General features: G+C 42.7%; 1 protein-coding gene across 1 annotated transcript in view; it reads left to right on the forward strand.

Moving 5' to 3' along the window:
- gabbr2 (gamma-aminobutyric acid (GABA) B receptor, 2) overlaps positions 1-22,576 on the forward strand; it is a gene marked incomplete at both ends in the record, with an annotated part of 378,941 nt that overhangs the window by 242,630 nt on the left and 113,735 nt on the right. The window contains 4 exons of the mRNA XM_084080499.1: positions 3,244-3,324; positions 4,482-4,632; positions 5,479-5,611; positions 13,195-13,302. Coding sequence (XP_083936625.1) covers positions 3,244-3,324; positions 4,482-4,632; positions 5,479-5,611; positions 13,195-13,302 — 473 coding nt within the window. The remainder of the gene's footprint in view (positions 1-3,243; positions 3,325-4,481; positions 4,633-5,478; positions 5,612-13,194; positions 13,303-22,576) is intronic.

Consider the following 22,576-nt stretch of genomic DNA (forward strand, 5'->3'; position numbering starts at 1 on the left):
AACAAAACAGTGGTATGAAGATGATACACCTGTGCATGTGATCCACTGGGAAATGTAGTTTTAATGCGGATGATGATATTTGTAGTCTTCCTTACAAAGCCCAACCCCCCCTGGTGTGTGATCTCTATCTGTCCTTGTAGCGTCATTCAGAGGTATTTCTTTTCTTTTAATCTCTCTTTTTTTTCATTGCATGCCTTCCTGCTGGCAGAGCCGCCACGCTGCCTAGGACATGATATGAGGGGTGGGGTGTGGGGGTTGCATGATAGCCCAGAGATTGCATCTGGATTTGGGTGGGGGGGGGGGGGTTCCCAGCAGCAGCAGCTCAGCTACCCACCCAGTAGCATCCTGTGCAGTTGTACCTCCAACACCTTATCTCTCTCACACACACACACACACACACACACACACACACACACACACACACACACACACACACACACACACACACACACGTGAGAGAGACAGAGAGAGAGAGAGAGAGAGAGAGAGAGAGAGAAGCAGCAGATATTTTTTTTACATACATTAGTACTCTGTTTGTACTGTGGCATCACAAGGGGGCAGGTGATAGATGGGTGCTAAATACCCACACCCAAAATGGCCACTGTGGGAAGAACTGCAACTCCCAGGGTGCCTCAGCACACAGACAGGTGTGGGTGTTTGAGGCAGAGCTGAGAGAGCAAACAAACAGTACAGAGAAACTCAGAGGACGGAGGACTGGATGGAGCTGGACGGAAAGGGAAGGCTTGTGTTAAGTAACGGTGTGGACTTTGTTTGGACTTTATTGTCCCTTTGCGGACGTTCTATGTTTCTTTTGAAACGTGCCTTATGTTGGCCTATACCTCAGTTATTTACCTGTGGGGAAAATAAACCTCATTTTGTTTTCACCCTGGATTTTGCCTGTTTGATTGTGCACTGCCTCCCACTAGCCCGCTCCATACCTCTCATGACATGACAGTACATACAGTACAGCAGGGGTCTTCAACGTTTTCAGGCCAAGGAAACCCTAGCTGAGAGAGAGATGAAGCAGGGACCCCCATATAGTATAAAATTGTGTTTCAGATTCAACTTTTTTTGTTTATGTGGTCTGCTCTTTTTTCCCTCTACACTTATATACCGCTTTGCCAAAAATAGCAGATCTACAAGCTCACAACGCCTCGCAGCCTTAAGGTTATAAGTGGATAAGGTTAAAAAAAAAACATATCACACAAAGATTTGGCGGACCCCCTGTAACTCTGAGGACCCCCTAGGGGTCCCGGACCCCCTGTTGAAGACCCCTGCAGTACAGTATTGCTGTGTACCGACTAGATCACTCGGGGCAGACAGTGCAGGAAATAATACACACAATGATTTGTAGTCCTTAAGGTGGTTGTATTCCATTAGACATCCTTCTCCTGTCACAACAGCTCACAAATCTGTCTCTCTCTCTCTCTCTCTCACACACACACACACGCACACACGCACACACACACACCGGGTATGACAGATAGGGTCACTAACACAATCACTGCAGCCCCAAGCTTGACTATCGATCAGGTTAAATTGACTCAGCAGGGATACCCTGGCCTTTTAATACCAGAGGGACACATTGCTCTTAATTTTGATGTAGTTTTTTTTTATGTTGACTGTTAATCTGTTGACAGGGAGGAATAGTTGTGTATTGTTGTTTTGGGGGTTTTTTTTGCGTACAATTTCTGATGACGCTTTGAGGATTTAGAAAGCCTGTGAGAGTCTTGAGGGGTCGACGAGACCCCTGATCACCTTTTGCCCTGGACACGCGTAGTAGAACAAGAGACGATTTCTCACCATCAGCGTGCCAGTCGTGAGGACTGGCACGCAACTTAAGATGTGAGATCTTAACCACCTCCAACCTGGCGCCCCCCATATGACATTATACTGTAGGGCTGAATGAACGAACGAACACAAACAAAACAAATAAAACAAACTAATGAATGTACGTGTATATTTTAATCCCCCCCCATTTGTATTTTTGTGAAAATATATCTACAAGTTCACAACGCATCACATTGCGTAGATATAAGATTATGCTCACACACTAAACTAGTCTGCGTGCGTGCGTCTGTGCGTGCGTGTGTGTGTGTGTGTATTAGATTATAGGTTGCTAGGGTGCCTCTCCTCTCACACATGCCTCTCCTCTCCTCTCCCATAAGTACTGTACAAGTGAATGATGTTCATGATATAAAGTAGAGCCCGATTTGCCCGCGTTCATATGACCGGCGGGATCACAACCTTTGACCACCATTAGGCTACATACGAGGGAAACCTTTTTTTTAATAAGGGGGAAATACCGTGTACTGAAATAGCTGCATTAACAGGCCCCTCAGAGACAGAGAGACGCGTTTACAACTACAGTATGCTACAGGGTATTCCAATTTAAAACCTCTTCGCTGTACCTGGAATATTGCGATACAAATGCCAAGATGAAATTGGATTGGGTTTATCGTCTCCATGTTTATTAATGCATCAACTGGAGATGCAGTTTCCTTTAGTATATGGTATATTGCATGTTTTAAAAGACCACTGGTGAGTCAGTTCAGCCGCTGTGAGCTTTAGCAGCCTGTTGGCATGCTTGCTGCATGCTTTTCATTGCCCGGCTGGGCTGGCCTCCTCGAGGTTAAATCAATTGATAACTAGGTTCCTGAGAAGATAGAAAATGTGTTAACAGGGGTTCTCAACATCGGGTTTGTTCGGGAGACACCAATGTACATGAGTACTGTACATACCATATAGGCTAGGGGTGTGCCGATACACTAATTTCACGAAACGATACGATACGATATTTGACTCACAACTTCGATACGATTTCGATACGATACGATACGCACTTTTTTTATTATGAAAATATATGGAGGAGAAAAAAAGAAAATGCAAACAAATAATTCTGTTTTTGCATTATTCAGACATGCAAACTTGTAGCTTTTCAGCTACAATAGCCGTTTTGAATCCAAATAGTATGACACCTGACCCGAAAAAAAAAACATGTTGTCACTCTTTTCACTTCTGGGACGTTTGCATGCCTGATTATTATGATTGTAAAAAAAAAAAAAATTTTTTTTTTTTTTTTTTTTTTTCAAAAACGATATTTTTTTTTTCCAAAACGATACATATCGTCGCGAAAACGTATCGCGATATATCGCGGGACGATATATCGGCACACCCCTAATATAGGCACATGTACATTAGCTTGTATCTGATGGTGTGTGTATGTGTGTGTTCTCTCAACAGAGGGGCAGGAGGTAAAGGTGGGAGAATACAACGCCATTGCAGATGTCTTGGACCTCATCAACAACTCCATCAAGTTCCACGGTACTGTGTGTGTGTGTGTGTGTGTGTGTGTGTGTGTGTGTGTGTGTGTGTGGGCGCGCGCGCGCGTCAACCGAAGACGGAGAGTCCTGAGTGTCCCACTTTTTTGCATTGAGATGTGTGTGTGTGTGTGTGTGTGTGTGTGTGTGTGTGTTCAGAATTGCCTGTCACTTGCCACTTCAGCACTCTTGGCTCTCTTTCACACACACACACACACACACACACACACACACACACACACACACACACACACACACACACACACACACACACACACACACACACACACACACACACACACACACACACACACACACACACACACACACACCATGTAGACTACTCAGTGCAGTAAGGACAGCCACTCAGAACTCCTCTTCCTGGGTGACATGCTTCTCTCCTCTAAATTATTCACCAGTCCATCTATTTCTCTCCTGCCATTATTCGCTCATGTTGGCATACTTTGTAATTTGTTTGGTCCCTGGTGACCCGAACCTGCCCGATGTGGCCCATATCTGATGGCTTTTTTTTATTTTTTTGCTACCAAGATTAACCCTTCCGTGACCTGAAACTTTCCAGAACATTTGAAGTTCTTAGTTTTTTACCCCCTCGGTTAGTCCTTATGCCAATTAATTCCTCCCCACACACATTTCTGTGTGTTGTCATTGCTGTTGTATCTTACTGATTCACCTGCCAGTGAGGAGCCCCGACCGGGAGGACATAGAGCCTCGTCCTACTTGTTTAAATTTGAAAAAGTTAATTTTCTTCAAAATAAAGTTTTGAAAAAAACAAAAAAAACATTTTGAAAGTAGCGACACACAACTGGAAATAAGACACTTGTTTTGGAGTCTGTAACCAGATTTTTTTATATAGTTTTGCAGTTCTTAATCTTGGCCTCAATTCCCTTCAATTCATCAAGTGTTTTCTTAATTTTTGGGATTCTTCATTCACTGTAAAGGAATGTTACATACACAATTCTCCTCCTATTCAACTCCCCCCCCTCCCCCCCTGGAACCGCTGAGGGTCCGCCCGCGGTTACCACTTTTACAACCCCTGCCCTAATGGACAGATTGTTTTTGTGCTGTTGCTTCCTTTCTAGGGCTGGAGCCTCCTAAGGACCGAATGAACTGAATGTATTTTGTGCTGTTCGTTCCTTCCAGGGGTGGAGCCACCTAAGGACCGTACGTTTGTGGTCCTCAGGCGGCGGCACATCAGCGTCCCTCTGTACAGCATCCTGTCCACCATCACCATCCTGGGCATGCTGATGGCCGGAGGCTTCCTCCTCTTCAACATCAAGAACCGCAACCATAGGTCAGCGGCAGCGCACGCACACACACAAGCACACACACACACACACACACACACACACACACACACACACACACACACACACACACACACACACACACACACACACACACACACACACACACACACACACACACACACACACACACACACACACAGATCCTTTGCCTAATGATGACCAATAGCCTAATATCCCCTTTGCATAGTAGGCATAGTTTTCGGTTCACTGCACCGTACTGAGTGGCTGCAATCCCTGTTGCTCTGTACAAGCAAACCTTGTTGTATGTGTATTGCTTTTTTATGCTTATTTAATAATATATCTTTTATATTTGTCTTCTCTCAGTTTTAACCTGTGCTTCCCCCCCCCCCCTTTTTGTGATGTGTTTTTAACTGACCTTGCCTGTATGAGCTATGGGATATCTGAATTTCTCCTCGGGGAAGACCTGAGGCGATTCTTAAAAATGATTTCTACGTTTTTTGAAAATAAATAAAAAATCACGATTTAAAAAAAAAATAGCAGATATACAGTACAAGCTGGCACTGGGTGCCGCGCTATGAGCTTGTATATCTGCTATTTTTGAATAGCCAAAGAAATCTAAAGTGACACAGATGCGTTCCAGGTCTTAATGGGTTAATAAAGTAGGCCTATCTATCTATCTATCTATCTATCTATCTATCTATCTATCTATCTATCTATCTATCTATCTATCTATCTATCTATCTATCTATCTATCTATAGGCTAGTGGATAAGATGTTGGCTTTTTCACGCAGTCTAAATAAGCAAATAAAATAAAGTAAAGACTGGTGTGTTTATAATGTTTGTGGTGTTCCTCTATGATCTAATGCAGAATGATTAAGATGTCCAGTCCCTACATGAACAACCTGATCATCCTGGGAGGCATGCTCTCCTACGCCTCCATCTTCCTCTTCGGCCTGGACGGAGGCTTCGTCACCGACAAGGAGTTTGAAGCCCTCTGCACCGTGAGTACCACTGGCACGCACATGCGCGCGCACACACACACACACACACACACACACACACACACACACACACACACACACACACACACACACACACACACACACACACACACACACACACACACACACACACACACACACACACACACACACACATATAGGCCTACATATGCACATGTCAATGCTCAATTGTTTAAAAAACTATTGGTCACAAACAAAGGAAGAGGGAAGACACTGAATGCTTAATAGTTATTTATAATTGCATTCAAAATTATACACAAATTCACAAACTGTCAGCTGTTTGCAATACATAATTAAAACAACAATTTAAATAGCTCAATACAACTAATATTACAAGTGGTTTCTTCTACAATTCAACACAAAATGCCAGTTTCAATGACTACTGCAGTTAGCGATTATACACCCCCTCCATGACAAGTGTCTTTAGTACTCTAAAAGCACCCTTTTACTGTCAAGGCCTGCTGCAAAGGTGATGCACAGCCAGACACCAGCCTCTGGCAGTGTTCTGGAGGAGTCTAGCCCAATCCTTTTTTGTGCAATTGCCTCCAGTTCACTAATATTCTTGGGTGTGCGTTTTGCAACTGCCTTTCGTCAAATCCCTCCAGAGGTTTTGTATAGAGTTCAAGTCAGGAGACTCTGTGAATCTTCCAGGCCTTCCTCTGAGGAAGCGGAAGTCACCAGCAGGATGCTGGCAACAGCCTACTGGCATTGGCAGTGGAAATCAGCACAGAGAGATGTGTGGTGAGGGTTGATCGGCACAGCGACTAAATTATAAGAGTAAAAGGAGTAAAAGAAAATAGGTTACTCGTAAATAGGTTACGCCCTAACAGCAAATGCCAGAGCATTTCAAATCAAATCAAATCAAATCAAACTTTATTTGTATAGCACATTTACATCTTCCAAGGTCGAACCAAAGTGCTTCACATTGCAGAGCAAAATAACATAGACATTACATTACTACAATATATAAAAGAGCAACATGTAAAATACAATAAACAGTACATGGGAACATCATCTACGTCATAGGCTACAAATTAAATTGAATTGAAAGCGATAGAGTAAAAATGACTCTTTAATAGGGATTTAAAAGTCGTCAGAGAGCGGGCAGAACGAACATGGAACGGCAGGGCATTCCAGAGGTTGGGACCGGCCGCGGCAAACGCACGATCTCCTCTGGTCCTGAAATGTGTGTCGGGCACAATCAGGAGAGAGTGATTGGCCGATCTAAGGGCTCTTGTTGGGACGTGCGGAGAAATCAATTTAGCTAAATAAGGAGGGGACAGGTCATATTGGGCTTTAAAAGCAAACACTAAAATCTTAAAATCAATTCTAAAGCGGACAGGGAGCCAGTGAAGGGAGGCGAGGACTGGGGTGATATGGTCCCGCCTATTAGTGCTGGTGAGGAGGCGAGCTGCGGCGTTCTGGACAAGATGAAGGCGTCTGATGTCTGACTGGTCAATGCCTGCATAGAGAGAATTACAATAATCTAATCTAGTTGAGATAAAAGCGTGGATGACTCTTTCAAGGTCGATACGGGGTAGATAGGCCTTTGCCCTGGCTAAAAGCCTAAGCTGAAAAAAGCTAGCCTTGACCACAGAACTAATGTGTTTGTCAAATTTGAGGTTGTTATCAAAGATGACACCGAGACTCTTGACTGAAGAACGGATGTTAACGCTGAGGGGGCCGAGTGGGGTGATGGGTAGGCTAGGGTTATTATTGAAAATGATGACTTCGGTCTTGCTTTCGTTCAGGGTGAGAAAGTTTGTGTTCATCCAGGATTTGATTTCAGAGAGGCATTTCAACAGTGGCTGAGCAGGGTCGGTGCTGGTCGTGTTTAGCGGTAAGTAAAGCTGGATGTCATCAGCGTAGAAATGAAATGATAGATTGTGTTGTTTAATGAGTGAGCCTAATGGGAGCATATAGAGCAGAAAGAGGATGGGACCAAGGATGGAGCCCTGAGGGACGCCGCAGGTTAGAGGGGCCACGCTGGAGTTAAAATCGCCTAGTCTAACTTTAAAACTGCGGTCGGTGAGATAAGACCTGAACCAGATTAAAGCAGTGCCAGAAATGCCAACGTGGTGCTCCAATCTGGAGGATCCGATGATCCACTGTGTCGAAAGCAGCTGACAGATCAAGGAGCACCAGGGCTGCAGGACAGCCTGTATCAGTAATTAGACGGATGTCATTTAGGACTCTTAGGAGTGCAGTTTCTGTGCTATGTCCAGGTCTGAAACCGGACTGAAACATGTCATGAATACCGTGAGTGGTTAAAAAAGCTTGCAGTTGAAGGTATACTACCTTTTCCAGGGCTTTGGAAAGAAACGGGAGTTGTGAAATTGGCCTAAAATTGGAAAGGGAGGAGGGATCTAAATTTGCCTTTTTGAGGAGAGGCTGCACAATGGCTTGTTTGAAGGCAGCTGGAACTGAGCCTGTGCGGAGGCAGGTATTGAAAAGCAACAAGATACTTGGACCAACAGTGTCAAACGCATCCTTGAGGAGACTAGAGGCTGTTAGGGCTCCACTTTTATGGAATAATCTTCCTCTGGAAGTTAGACAATCTACCTCACTGGCCATTTTTAAAACTCGTCTAAAGACCCACTTTTTTAGAATGGCGTTTAACTGGAGCACTTTACCCATCTGAGGACTCCATTGTATGGCCTCTATTGTTTTCTGCTTTTTTGCTGTTGTATTTGTTAAACGAACTGTCTGTCTTGTTTTTCTGTTTTTTGTTTTGCTTTTCCCCACACTGTCTGTTGTGGGTTGTGTTGTGAAGCACTTTGTAAACTTGTTTTTAAAAAGCGCTATACAAATAAAGATTATTATTATTATTATTCTGCTTTCATTTAGCCAGAAGGACAGTTTAGACTAGAGAGACAAGAATCAGAGGATATAGAGTGGGGGGGGGGGCCTTCATTCGGCATTCCTGCCAGTTTCTGTCAAGCGAGTTCAGCTGTTTTTTAAACATGAGTTCAATAGCAGTCCCAGTCGACATCAGAGACACACCTCACCATCTGACTGTCGGTGTTCAAAATTCATTGTAAGTTGAGCCAAAATTCAAGAGCTTTAACCCATTCAATCCGGAAACACATCTGTGTCATCGTAAGATTTATTTGGCTATTCAAAAATAGCAGATCTATAAGCTTGTAGATCTGCTATTTTTGAAAAATCGTGCAAAAATATTTTGCTCCAGGGACCCCCACCCCCCGAAGCAAAGATTTGAGTTACAAATGTTTGCTTTAAAAATATATATTCAAAGATTTGCACACAGTGGCCCTCATTTATCAACGCGGTGCAGCCCGAATAATGAGCGTACGGCGTAATCACCGCAATTTTCGGCATTTATCAATATATCCTGACGTGGGCTTTATCCTACGGTACGCTGAGATCTCACGTCTGGTCGAGACCAGTTGTTGACGTTGGCTGCACCCGTTTATTCCATTCTAGACCTGCGGAGCACCATTGTCTGACTGTCTGACAAGCATCTGGACACATAATCCACTCCTAAATGTGTATATCTACACTAATAAATAATGGCTGTGAAAATATATCATTTTATAAAGTAATTTAAACAAACTGCTTTAACAGTCATTCAGATAAGATTGTAGATCTGTCTGTATTGAAAATAGCAGATCTACAAGCTCACAAGCCAGCGTTGCATCGCGACGCGTTGTGAGCTTGTAGATCTGCTATTTTCAAAAATATACGAGCGCTTTTGCGCCGGGAGTCCCGGCCACGTTTTCATGGACAGTGAGGTGTCTACAAACTTACAGTAGCTTGTCCTATGTTATGGAGTTATGTCATAGAGAGTTATGTAGGCTACACAACCTGGCTGGGTTAAGGATATAAACCCGACGCTCCAATATTAACGTGGCGGCACGGAATCACTGCATTCCGCCCGAGTCTCATGTACCGCTACGCTACGGACACGGACATGAAAGACAAAGTTGGGCGGGCGCGTGTGTGTGTATGTGTGTGTGTGTGTGTGGGGGGGGGGGGGGGGGGGGGGGACTGTTTCTTATTGGCTTTTCATGTCTTTGGTCGTATTCTGGTTCGTCTTCATGTCGTAAAATCGGGGCGTTTTGAGAATATTTTAAGGGCGTGTTATTTAAATGACGCTCGTTTCAGCCGTGACATTTATCAATGCTGGGACCAAGTGTAAGCTCGGATCAGCTGTGTAGGATGCGTTGATAAATGTCACTTCGACGTTGGTGTACGGCCGAATATATGGAAAAATATACGCCGGTTTATACGCTGCGTTGATAAATGAGGGCCAGTGTGTCTACACACACACACACACACACACACACACACACGCGCGTGCGAGTGTGGTTTTAATACTATACCCGTGAGGACATTGACAAAAAATCGCTCAGCAAATTCTATTATACTTGTGGGGACATTTGCCTCCTCACAAGGGATAGCGCACGCACGCACGCAGGGAGACACAAACGTACATGGACGGTCATAATGCCAGTCAGGGCACGTCTTGAGCCACAGCTCTGCTGCCTGCCTGCCTCCGGCGGTCCAAAATGGAGGTTGTCAGGTTCAGTCCAGGTACAGAGAGAGAGAGGGAGAGGGAGAGAGAGACTGCTCCATCCTGCACACAATCAATATGCAGCCGTCTCTCTCTGAATGGAGCTGGTAATTGTTTTTCACCCTCTACTGTGTCGCTGTGTCTGCTGCTCTCTCTCTCTCTCTCTCTCTCTCTCTCTCTCTCTCTCTCTCTCTCTCTCTGTCTCTCTGTCTCTGTCTCTGTCTCTGTCTCTGTCTCTGTCTCTCTCTCTCTCTCTCTCTCTCTCTCTCTCTCTCTCTCTCTCTCTCTCTCTCTTTGTCTCTTTGTCTCTTTGTCTCTCTCTCTCTCTTTGTCTCTTTGTCTCTTTGTCTCTTTGTCTCTCTGTCTCTCTCTCTCTCTCTCTCTCTCTCTCTGTCTGTCTGTCTGTCTGTCTGTCTGTCTGTCTGTCTGTCTGTCTGTCTGTCTGTCTGTCTGTCTGTCTGTCTGTCTCTCTCTCTCTCTCTCTCTCTCTCTGTCTCTCTGTCTCTCTCTGTCTCTCTCTGTCTCTGTCTCTGTCTCTGTCTCTCTGTCTCTCTCTCTCTCTCTCTCTGTCTCTCTCTCTCTCTCTCTCTGTCTCTTTGTCTGTGTGATATGACTGTGAATGACACACAGAACAGGGGAAGGTGATGATAACAGTACACTGTATAATCCTCTGTCCTTGTACCTCTGAGATGTAATGTACCTCTGAATGTAATCACATGGACCCTTACTGGCCTATTTGGTTACATGGGGCACACAACGAAATGCACACAATGAAACGCACACAGAGAGACAAATGCTGTCTAAGACTAAATATATTGACATTTTCATCAACAAATAAAAACTAGATTAAATGTACATTATTGTTTGTATGTCCAGCCTTATGGGGAAAAATGTTGGGTGGTTGGGGAGGACTGGGGTGGGGTGGATGGGAGAAAATATAAAACCGAAGAGTTGTTTAAATTTTTGCATATGTAAATACAATGTCATGTCTCTTTGAATAAATTTTGCTTAAAAAAAAAAAAAAAATGTTAGTGAGGGACTAGTGGAGAAGAGATCTAATAGAACTAAAAGACAAGTAATTTTATGTCTGGTTGCGCTCAGGTGTTGCGCTCTGAAAATAGCAGATCTACAATCTCACAACGCGTCGCAGCGCGACGCGTTGTGAGCTTGTAGATCGGCTATTTTCAGCATGCAACCAAGTGTAAAATCAACCATTACGACGCCATCAAGGCACCGCCAACATGTATTCTAGTCGACTTAATCAACTGTACATTTAGTCGACTGAAATCTTATGATATTTAGTCGACTAAAACTTGACAAAAACTAAAACATTTCAGATGACTAAAATATGACTAAAACTAAATGGAATTTGATTCAAAAGACTATGACTAAAACGTAATCAAAATTTGCAGTCAAAATCAACACTTACAGGGAGGCGTAGCGATCCAGTTCTCTCTTTAGGAACGTACACACACTCTCAAACATTCAGACAGCTTTCCACGGTCCAGTGTTCCTTCTCCTCTCCACGGCTCAGAAAACAATGCACGACTAAAAACCTCATTTATTGTCCCCGTCGTGTCACACGCTTTGCCCAGAAATAGCCAATTTACAAGCTTGCAGAGAAAGGCGGATTACAAATGAGAGAGAGGATTAATCTTTGACCGTTTTTGAAGATGTGTGATTAATATTTCACAATTCATGGCACAGCTCTCTATAACGGCATGTGTCCTCTTCTGAACTGGGCTGGCCTCTTCTCTTCTCTTCTCTTCTCTTCTCTTCTCTTCTCTTCTCTTCTCTTCTCTTCTCTTCTCTTCTCTTCTCTCATGAGGTACTCGTTAGCAGTGGTGTAAAGTGACTAAGTACATTTACTCAAGTACTGTACTTAAGTACAGTTTTGAGGTATTTTTACTTTACGGGAGTATTTACAATTTTATTTACTTATACTCCATTACATAACTATTTGACAGCTTTAGTTACTAGTTACTTTGTAGATTTTGATTAGTATTACAAAACATACAGTAACCACTTCAGCCCTATATACATTTTAGCCATTTGAAAAAAAGTTCAAAAGATTTGTATACATTTGAAACTTGTGAAAATGGACATTCTTTGGACTTTTACTCGTAAGAGTAAGAGATTTGAGTACTTGTTCCACCACTGCCTCTGAGGAAGAGGAAGTCACCAGTATGGTGGCAACAGCCTACTGGCATTGGCAGTGGAAATCAACACAGAGATGTGTGGTGAGGGTTGATTGGCACAGCTACTACATTAACATTATAAGAGTAAAAGGAGTAAAGCAAATAGGTTACTCTTCTGGTTTTTATTACGGGAAAAAAAATGATGGGTTGTGTGGTTGTGAGTAAATATCGTTTTTTCCTTCAAATGTTCTACATGAATTTCAATTACATTAAATATGCAATTAAAAAATATTTCAAAAGAATTTCATGAATAAATAAAGCAGGATCCTAATCAATATGTCATCCTCGATCCGGCGCAGACAGACAGACAGACAGACAGACAGACAGACAGACAGACAGACAGACAGACAGACAGACAGACAGACCTTTAAGGTTGAGGGTTCATTTATTTGTCATTTATATGCTCCCACACATGAAAGTAAAATCGAACTAAAATCGACCAGCAGTGTACAATATGTATTGATCCCTCTGGGGAAATCAGTCGCCAGAAGCACCATCAATAATGAACAATAGTGCTGTATATATACACCTGACAATATCCTGCACTATGCAGAGTAAAAAACACAGGCTTACAGTCAGTGGTGGAAAGTAACTCTAGTACATTTACTCAAGTACTGACTGTACCCGAGTACAAATTTGAGGACTTTTTTACTTTACTGGAGTGTTTCCATTTTTCAATACTTTTACTTCTACTCCATTACATCTCAGAGGCAAATATTGTACTTTTACTACACTACAATTATTAGAAAACATTAGTTACGAGTTACTTTGCAGATTTTGATTATTATTACAAAACATACATTAACCCCCCCCCCCCCTTTCTCTTGCAGGTGCGGACGTGGATCCTGATCGTGGGCTACACCACGGCGTTCGGCGCCATGTTCGCTAAGACCTGGCGGGTGCACGCCATCTTCAAGAACGTCAAGATGAAGAAGAAGGTAAGAAGGCCTAGCTATGCTGCTTTTGTCTTGAGCGTCTTGAGCTCTGCCACATTGTTGGCTCTGCTGTCACGCTGCAGTGAGTCTTATGTAGGTTCAGGGTGCGCCTCTTTCCCTTCCTGGCTGTGCTCTGGACTCCCTCCCTAGTGGTAACCTCGGTCCCAGCCTCACTCATCTGCGAAAAGAAGAGCCTGGTCACGACCTAAAGCAGCGAGTGTCTAGGAAGTCCTGAGTGGACAGGATTTCCGTTTCCCCCGGAAACAATATTTTTGACCAATCACAACACTCGTTTTATTCACGGAGAATGTTAACAGATTTGTAAAGCATCAACGTCATTTCCTTGGGCGGGACTAATTTACGAAAAAACGAATTATAATACAGAGATAGGAGGTTGATCTGCCCGACAACCGACGATATAGTGACACACGTGGAAGCCCTGTCAATATGGTGAACACAACCTTGAAAACAGCCGTAGCATCCAAACGTATTAACCAGTTAACAAAAAAAACGAAATCATATGTGTGCGCGCGCGCGCGTGTGTTTGTGTGTGTGTGTGTGTGTGTGTGTGTGTGTGTGTGTGTGTGTGTGTGTGTGTGTGTGTGTGTGTGTGTGTGTGTGTGTGTGTGTGTGTGTGTGTGTGTGTGTGTGTGTGTGTGTGTGTGTGTGTGTGTGTGTGTGTGTGTGTGTGTGCCTTTGTGTTTGTGTGTGTGCGCACGCGGGCGCAGTGAAGCGTCGACTCGCGATGAAGCGAGTAGCACTGAGGCGGAACAGAGAGAAGCCAGCACACACATAATTGGCCATTACGACCCTCAGACGGCAATGTAACACTGTGCCTAGCTTTAACCGCCAATAAACCTTTGTATTATTACAGCACGTACATCTGTCAGCGACAGGCACAAACTTAAAGGCACATCGTGTCCCTATTAATCCATTAAGGCCGGGAACGCATCTTGTGTAATTTTAAGATTTCTTTGGCTATTCAAAAAATAGCAGATATACAAGCTCATAGCGCGGTACCGAGTGTTGCGCTATGAGCTTGTAGATCTGCAATTTGTTGAAAAATCGTGGAAAATGTGTGCAAGTCTTTGAATATATATATATATATATATATATATATATATATATATATATATATATATATATATATATATATATGTTTTAAAGCGAACATTTTTAACTCCGATCTGTGCTTCTGTGGGTCCCTGGAACAACGTATTTTGAGATGGGGGTCTGTGGCCTAATACATACGATTTTAGGGGGCCTTTACATGAAAAAAAGTTTGAGAACCACTGATATTATAGCTGCATTTTTTTTTTTCAACTTTTAGGATTCAAAAGACATTTTGTAGAATCTCCAGACGCAAAGATTTTAGTTAAAAGTTTGCTTTAAAAAATATATATATATTCAAAGATTTGCACACATTTTCCACAAAAAAATTGCAGATCTACAAGCTCATAGCGCGGCACTCGGTGCCGTGCTATGAGCTTGTAGATCTGCTATTTTTGTATACCCAAAGAAATCTTAAAATGTTACAGATGAGTTCCTGGTCTTAATGGGTTAATGATTTTGTGCTCTTTTGAGTGCAGTACAACAGTAACATCTTTGCTTCCCCCAGAGCTGGCCTTTTTTTGATGCCTGCTTTTCCTGGCTTTTTATTAGCATAATAAAGCTAAATGGCTTGATAGCGGTAAAGCACACACATTATGAGGTTGTGGCGCCCACACGACGGGGTATCCGCTGCAGCTATTCAAGGCGTCACGGCTCCAGAGACCTGTTTTGGGTAATTTATTTTCCTTGCTCTCCTCCGGTGAGTTCATTGTGTGTAATTCTACATCGTTTTGAACACGAGCGGAATCGCGGCGTGTCGCTAACCCAGCTGTCAACAGGAGCCACTCCATCAGTGGCGAAGACATTCTTTAAGTAATAGTACCAATATATAAAAATGCACAGTGTTTTTGATTGATTGAATACTTTATTAACACAATGGGTGCCAGAGGTTTATTAACACATGGGGTGCCAGCATTTTTTCATAACAACTTACCTTGGGTGCCAGCATTCTCCCCATTGACTGCGCTTTACTGTTTAAAGCTCTAGAATCCACGACGAGCAAATCCATGTAAAAAAAGCATCCATTCATTATATAGAGGTCTCGTACAATCGGGGGGAAAAAATTAAAAACATTCGGAAAACCGTTCCATAGTTGCAGCCAGTTGAAAATAGTCAAAAATAGTCAAAAATACATTGTAAAAAAAAAGTACACAGGAGCCGAGATACAGGCTTTTGAAGTCATAAGTTAACCAGGAAGTGGATGGGAGTCGAAATCTTCGAAAAATGATATCTCCTGTTGGATTTTTTTTTTCAAAAACAGTATATAGGCCTATACGGTTTTGGCACTAAACAGTTGTAATTGAAAAGAAATATATATACGGTTTTGGCACCCAATGTGTTAAAACAGTTTACGTTGAGTGCCAGAAATCTCACCGTTTGCAACGGCTCGTAAACAATGCGTGCATGGACGACGATGGATGGTCCTGGCTAACGCCTGGAACAACAACATGTCTCACGCGAGTCACCGTTGCGGAGCAATCGCGCATCGAGAATGACACGTTTTGCCCACTGTAAAAAGTTAAGGAGATACAGAGGTTTTTAGCAAGGAGATAGAATGGAAGCGGATGGGAGCCAGATTTTTTTGCCACAGTGATCCGTCTGTCCCTTACTTCTTAGAGTGTTCAAGGGTGATTCCAGAGCTGCGCTAGTCGCCCCTTGTGAAAAAAAAAAAAAAAAGACTGATAACACGGTCTGAACCGTGTTCGGCACCAAAGCGCTACTCTGTGAAAACACGTTGGAACCGTGTTTGGCACCCGATGTGTTAACACTTAGCCCAAAAAAAAGTGCAAAGGTACAGTTAATAATGCTAAAAGAAAAAGCCCTGAGGGCCTGTTTCCATTGTGGTGTCCATGTATTCAATTCATCAAGACATATAAAGACATACAATACTATACAAGAGATCATCAATACTAGGAGCAGTAAATGCATATTTACAGAAAAACAGTGGTTGGGGGGGGGTCATTTATTTTGGCAAGCTAGAAGGCTAGGTCTAGGTCTAGTTGCAAATTGCAGAGAGGTGCCCTTTCGTGGAGGGTAGGGAGTTACAAGTAAAATTCCCGTATGCCCTTTTCACAGCAGACATACAGTATATGTACATACTGTATCATCATATGTAGTTGTGTTAGTGTTGCTTCCTTCACAGCTATTTCCAGTGATACTAGTTAAGGTTGTGTTGAAGTCAGGGTGCTGCTATCGTGCATTCTGGCTCACTGGAAAGACTCTGCTATACACTAAATTGAACAGAGCCTTAATAAGTGACCAGTGGTGGACAGTAACACAATACATTTACTGGAGTACTGTACTTTAAAAAAAAATATATACTGTATGTACTTGAGTATTTGCATTTTTGGAGACTTTCACTCCATTTCATTTCAAAGACAAACAACTTAAGCTCTTGTCACATATAGTGAACATTGCAGAACTCAAGTGTGTATTTAACAGAGCAACTTGGACTTGTAGTGGAGTATTATATGACTATAGGAGTATCTATACTTTGACTCACATACTGGGGTTGAGCACGTTTCCCCCACCACTGTTAGTATCATTGGTAAACATTTGTATTGGTTCTCGGCTGGGAGAGTAATTTTGTTTGCATTAATAATGTGATAATCCGCCACCGTGATGACAATCCACTTGTTTTCACAAGTCGTTCAAGTGTGAGCGGAGTGTGATGTTTGCACCTTCTGCACGAGCTGTGCCAAAGTAGTTTGGTTGTGCCAGCAGCACAGCACAGCACTCTGGTGTAGCAGTGGTGTAAAGTAACTAAGTACATTTACTCAAGTACTGTACTTAAGTACAGTTTTGAGGTACTTTTACTTTACTGGAGTATTTCCAATTGTCTATACCTTTACTTCTACTCCACCGCATCTCAGAGGCAAATATTATACTTTTTCTCCACTACAATTACTTGACAACTTTACTAGTTACTTTGTAGATTTTGATTATTATTACAGAACATACAGTAACCACTTCAGCCCTATATACATTTTGGCCATTTGAAAATAGCCGATCTACAAGCTCACAATGTGTCGCGATGCGACACATTGTGAGCTTGTAGATCTGCTATTTTCAAAAGAGTATTATACATTTTGAACATTTGAAAACGTGTTAAATGGAAACCTTCCGACTTTTACTTAAGTAAAAAATAGCTAATCTACAAGCTCACAACGCGTCACGTTGCAACGCGTTGTGAGCTTGTAGATGTGGCCGTTTTTGGTGAAGAGATACGGTGTAGAGAAGCAGTCCAAGTATAGAGCCAAGCCAACTATAACGTCAAGTTTACTAACTTCTAGACGGTTTAAGTGGTTATTGGTTTATTCAACGTGCATGAGCACACGGGATCAAGGTACAATATGGACTTAAGTGTTCTTTGGATGCTGTTCTGTTTATGTTTCTGAATGGAGCCTCTTTGTATTCTTACTCACACACGCACGCACACACGCACACGCACACACACACACACACACACACACACACACACACACACACACACACACACACACACACACACACACACACACACACACACACACGCGCGCGCCACTGTCAAAAGAAGAAAATGGGGCAGTTTGAAATGTTTGTTCCTAAAAAGGAGCGTTGTGTGGCTGCAGCCTCATGTCAAAGCTCTCACACACCTGGGACCAGCAGAGAGGGGCTGCCTGCACTAGTACAGCAGCGCTTCTGAACATGTATACGTATCAGGGACCCCCAAATTCATAGTGATTTTCTGAATATTTCGAAAATAGCTTGTCGATAAAGTAGGGTGATAAAATACAGTGGTGGAAAAAGTACTCAAATGTTTTAATTAAGTAGAAGTATGTAGAAGTAAAAGTCCAGAATTCACATCATGACACGTGAGCTTGTAGATAGGTATAAAATAGGGCTAAAGTGGTTTATGTATGTTTTATAATGTAATAATTTATATCTGCAAAGTAACTAGTAACTAAAGTTTTCAGATAATTGTTGTGGAGCAAAAGTACAATAGTTGCCTCTAAGATGTAGTGGAGTAGAAGTAATACGTGAAAATGTTACTTAAGTACGGTACTTGAGTAAATGTACATAGTTACTTTTACACCACTGCTTAAAAGTAGTTTGAAATCTGAATTGTTGTCTCTGCCTTCTTTTGTGTCCATATGTTTTCTGAGTACCCCAGGACAGAATCACTTTGACAATAACAACAAATGTTTAAAACCAAGCAGCAGAATGGCCAGGTTTTATGGATTCTAAAACATATGGCTGTGCTGTGTGGTCCCTGCAGACTGCAGCATCTGTCCCCACATGCACCGCAGCAGCCTGGAAGAGTCTTGACGAGCAAAGCTACTGTAAATAATTCATTTGTTTCTATTCATTAATATGGACAGATTATGTCTCCGTGACTGCGTTGAGGTCTGCATGTATAGGCTCCTCGAGTCCATGACAGATGCTTCTTATCCAGGAAGCCCCGCGCATTACTTTTGAAAGCCCTAATACTCTACGTGTGTGTGTGTTGGTGTGTGTGTGTGTGTGTGTGTGTGTGTGTGTGTGTGTGTGTGTGTGTGTGTGTGTGTGTGTGTGTGTGTGTGTGTGTGTGTGTGTGTGTGTGTGTGTGTGTGTGTGTGTGTGTGTGTGTGTGTGTGTGTGTGTCTGCGTGCGTGTATTACTATACTCGTGTGAGTCAAAAGTTCCCACAAGCATAGCAAAATGAATGTGATGCTGTGCATTGAGAGCTTGTAGAAGACCAGCTGTTTCCCCTGCTATTTTCATGTCTCTGCCGGCGACAGCCTTGGCTTGAAGGCATTATGTATCCCGTCCGTCCGTCCGTCCTTGTGTCCGTCCATTCTATTGGAAGTTCCCCCGAACAGCAGAGGGCGCAGTTTTTTCCCTTTTTTTTGGACTATGGGATCCCAGATTGAGGCCACTCTGACCTCATGTATTTTCCCGACCTCATGACGGTAAACATCCCCAGGAACGCTTTAGAGGGAATCTCATGACATTTGGCGCAAACGTCCATCTGGACTCAAGGATGAACTGATTAGAAGTATTAGGTGGCCAGAGGTCAAAAGGCCACAAGTGACCTCACAAAACATGCTCACTTACACAACCTCAAAGTCTTCCCTCATTACATATATCGTCTCTGTCGGGTGGAAACCTCAAAACTGTCCAAAACTGTTGCTTTTCAGGATTCAAATTCAAAAGCGGCAAAAGTAACAAATCTACAAGCTCCAAACGCGTTGTTTTCGCGCCACGTTTCGAGCTTGCAGGTCTGCTACCTTTTTATTTTTTCATGATTTATTTTTGGGCTTTTAGGCATTTATTTGACAGGACAGGAAATGGGGAGAGAGATGGGGGGGGGGTGACATGCAGCAAAGGTCGTCGGGATCGGTAGTCGAACCCGCGACAACGCTGTCAGGCTGGATTACCAGCCTAGGTGCCCAGACGGTTACGCCAACCATCCGGGCCAGATCTGCTACTTTCGAGTGACGTTCTAGTATGATCAAGTAGGGCGTTAATTTACGAAGAAAAACACAAATATTTTAAATATGGAGATAAGAGGTTTTCCGTCCCCGACAACGACTATATATCATGAGCCTGAACAGATGCTGGTTGGTTGGTGGATGCATACATACATCCAGTATTTGATGCAGTATTATTATTTCTGGATGAAACGGTGCTCAAGTGGGTTAACAAGATGCTCAATCACTCACCAGGCCCGGCCCGGCCCGGCGCCCCGTAGCCCCGTTTCCAGAATTAACTTCCCGGGAACAGACACAAATATAACAGGTCTGACCCAACCTGCTTATGTAAACTAGAACCGTGCAGGTTCCCTGTGTCGTATTTTTTGCACTTGGCCTTGTTGTATTTAAATGCCATTAAAACCCCGGGAACGCATCTGTGTAACCTTAAACCATTTGAAAAATCGTTTTTTTAAAAAACTCAAATATTTTCTTCTGGGGCAGGGGGGGGGGGCTCTGGAATAAAACATTTTCAGATGGGGGTCCACGGCCAAATACTGCTACATTTTGGGGGTCCTTGTCATGAAAAAGTTTGAGCACCACTGATATAGCAACATAGGTTTTTAATAACTCTATTACGGACTCCCAGAACACCATTTCTCATTTTTACACAGTGGTGCACTGCGTAAAATACGACTCGCATAAACACAAATCAAACATTATTCAGAGGCAGTTTTATCTCCCCAGAATTAGCTGAGACTATAGATGTCCAATAAATATACCCACAACGAATTTAAAAAGGACCGGCCGCAATAAGGCTTCTTTTAGGCGTTCGGTGCACAAATCAGCCACAGATTTGAAGTTAATTTACAACAACATTCAAGCCTAAAATAAATCTTAAAACTACATTCCGTGGCAAAACAACTGTAGAATTCAAGAGAGAGAGAGAGATACCCACTCCCTATATACATTTCGACCATTTGAAAATAGCCAATCTACAAGCTCACAATGAGTCGCATCGCGACGCATTGTGAGCTTGTAGATTGTCTATTTTCTAAAGATTTGTATACATTTGAAAACGTATTGAGAAATGGGACTTTCTGCGTAATGAGAACTTTCTACTTTTAGTTCATTTTGATACCAATACTTTTGTACCTTTACTCAAGTAAATGTTTAATTCCGGTACTTTTACTTGTAACAGAGTTGCAATACTGATACTTTTACTGAAGTAACAAATGTGAGCACTTTTTCCATCACTGGAGGTCGGGACGTACGACACCGCTCGACACACTGGCCTCTGCCCTTTTCCTTCTTCTATATTCTGTTCCAAATCCCCCCCCTTTTTTCCCCCCTGTTTGATGCAAACAAATCCTTCTAGCTCTGGTGAACCTGCCATAGCGGTGCTTATACCACACACTCCGCAGCCCAATTATCTCTGCGCCGTTCCCTACCCGCCGCCGCCCTCCCTCCCCTGGACCTCCACGGGGCCCCCCCCACTCCCTTCCATCTGAGCGGAGACTAAACAAATGTTTCCGGGGAAGTAGTAGCAACATTCAGGCAAATTGGTCAGCCTGATGGAGGGGAAAGGAACCGGTTGGAATAACGTGTTCCTTCCACTACGCTACATCCTACCGAGGTCAGGAGGTGATAAGAAGCGGCTTGCTCACTCCTCCTCATGCATTGAATGAAGCATGAGCTCAGTTTCGGCGCTCTCTCCAGGCTGGCAGAGGGAGAGTTTGTTTGTTTGTTTGTTTATTTGTTTATTAAGGATCCCCATTAGTCTACACCTTAGTGGAGACTATTCTTCCTGGGGTCCAGGCAAAATCATCACAATACAAATCATAAAATGCAGTACAACATAATCAATATTGGTTAACAAAAACACAGACTTAGAGAACAACATTTATATTAACAATACAAATTTAAATTAAAAAACAAAACAGGGTTGTCTGTCCGAAAATACCAACAATAATAACCTAATCTAAAAGAGTAGCGCCCAGGATTACAGCTTAGGGGCATTGGCACTGGGTGAAAAAATTGGTTCCAAAAAAAGAGGGTGCAAATTGGACCTCGCAAGGATACATTCATCCAAATGTACCCTCTCAGTGATGTAAAGTAATGTACATTTACTTAAGTACTGTACTTAAGTACAATTTTGAGGTATTTGCACTTTACTTGAGTATTTCCAATTTCCAATACTTTTACTTCTACTCCACTACATCTCAGAGGCAAATATTGTACTTTTACTCCACTACAATTAGTTGAAAACTTAAGTTACTAGTTACTTGGCAGATGTAAATTATTACATTATAAAACATACATTAACCACTTTAGCCCTATTTTATACCTAGGCTATTTGAAAATAGCAGATCTACAAGCTCACAGCGCGTCGCATCGCGACGCGTTGTGAGCTTGTAGATCGGCTATTTTCAAATATTTATTACTTTTACTTTTGGTACTTTAAGTACATTTTGATGCCAATACTTTTGTACTTTTACTCAAGTAAATTTTGAATTCTGGACTTTTACTTGTAACAGAGTATGTTTATATTGCAGTATTGGTACTTTTACTTGAGTAAAGAATTTGAGTACTTTTTCCACCACTGTCCAAATGTACCCTCTTACGCAGTCCATTTGCAAGACTTGCAATTTGGGGGAATAAGTTTGAAAACCAAGACAATGCACGCTCCACATTGATTGAAAGCAGGTGCTCTCCTCCCCCTCCCCCTCCCCCTC

Source organism: Gymnoscopelus microlampas, assembly GCF_963454915.1.
Source record: "Gymnoscopelus microlampas genome assembly, chromosome: 15".
NCBI lineage: Eukaryota > Metazoa > Chordata > Actinopteri > Myctophiformes > Myctophidae > Gymnoscopelus > Gymnoscopelus microlampas.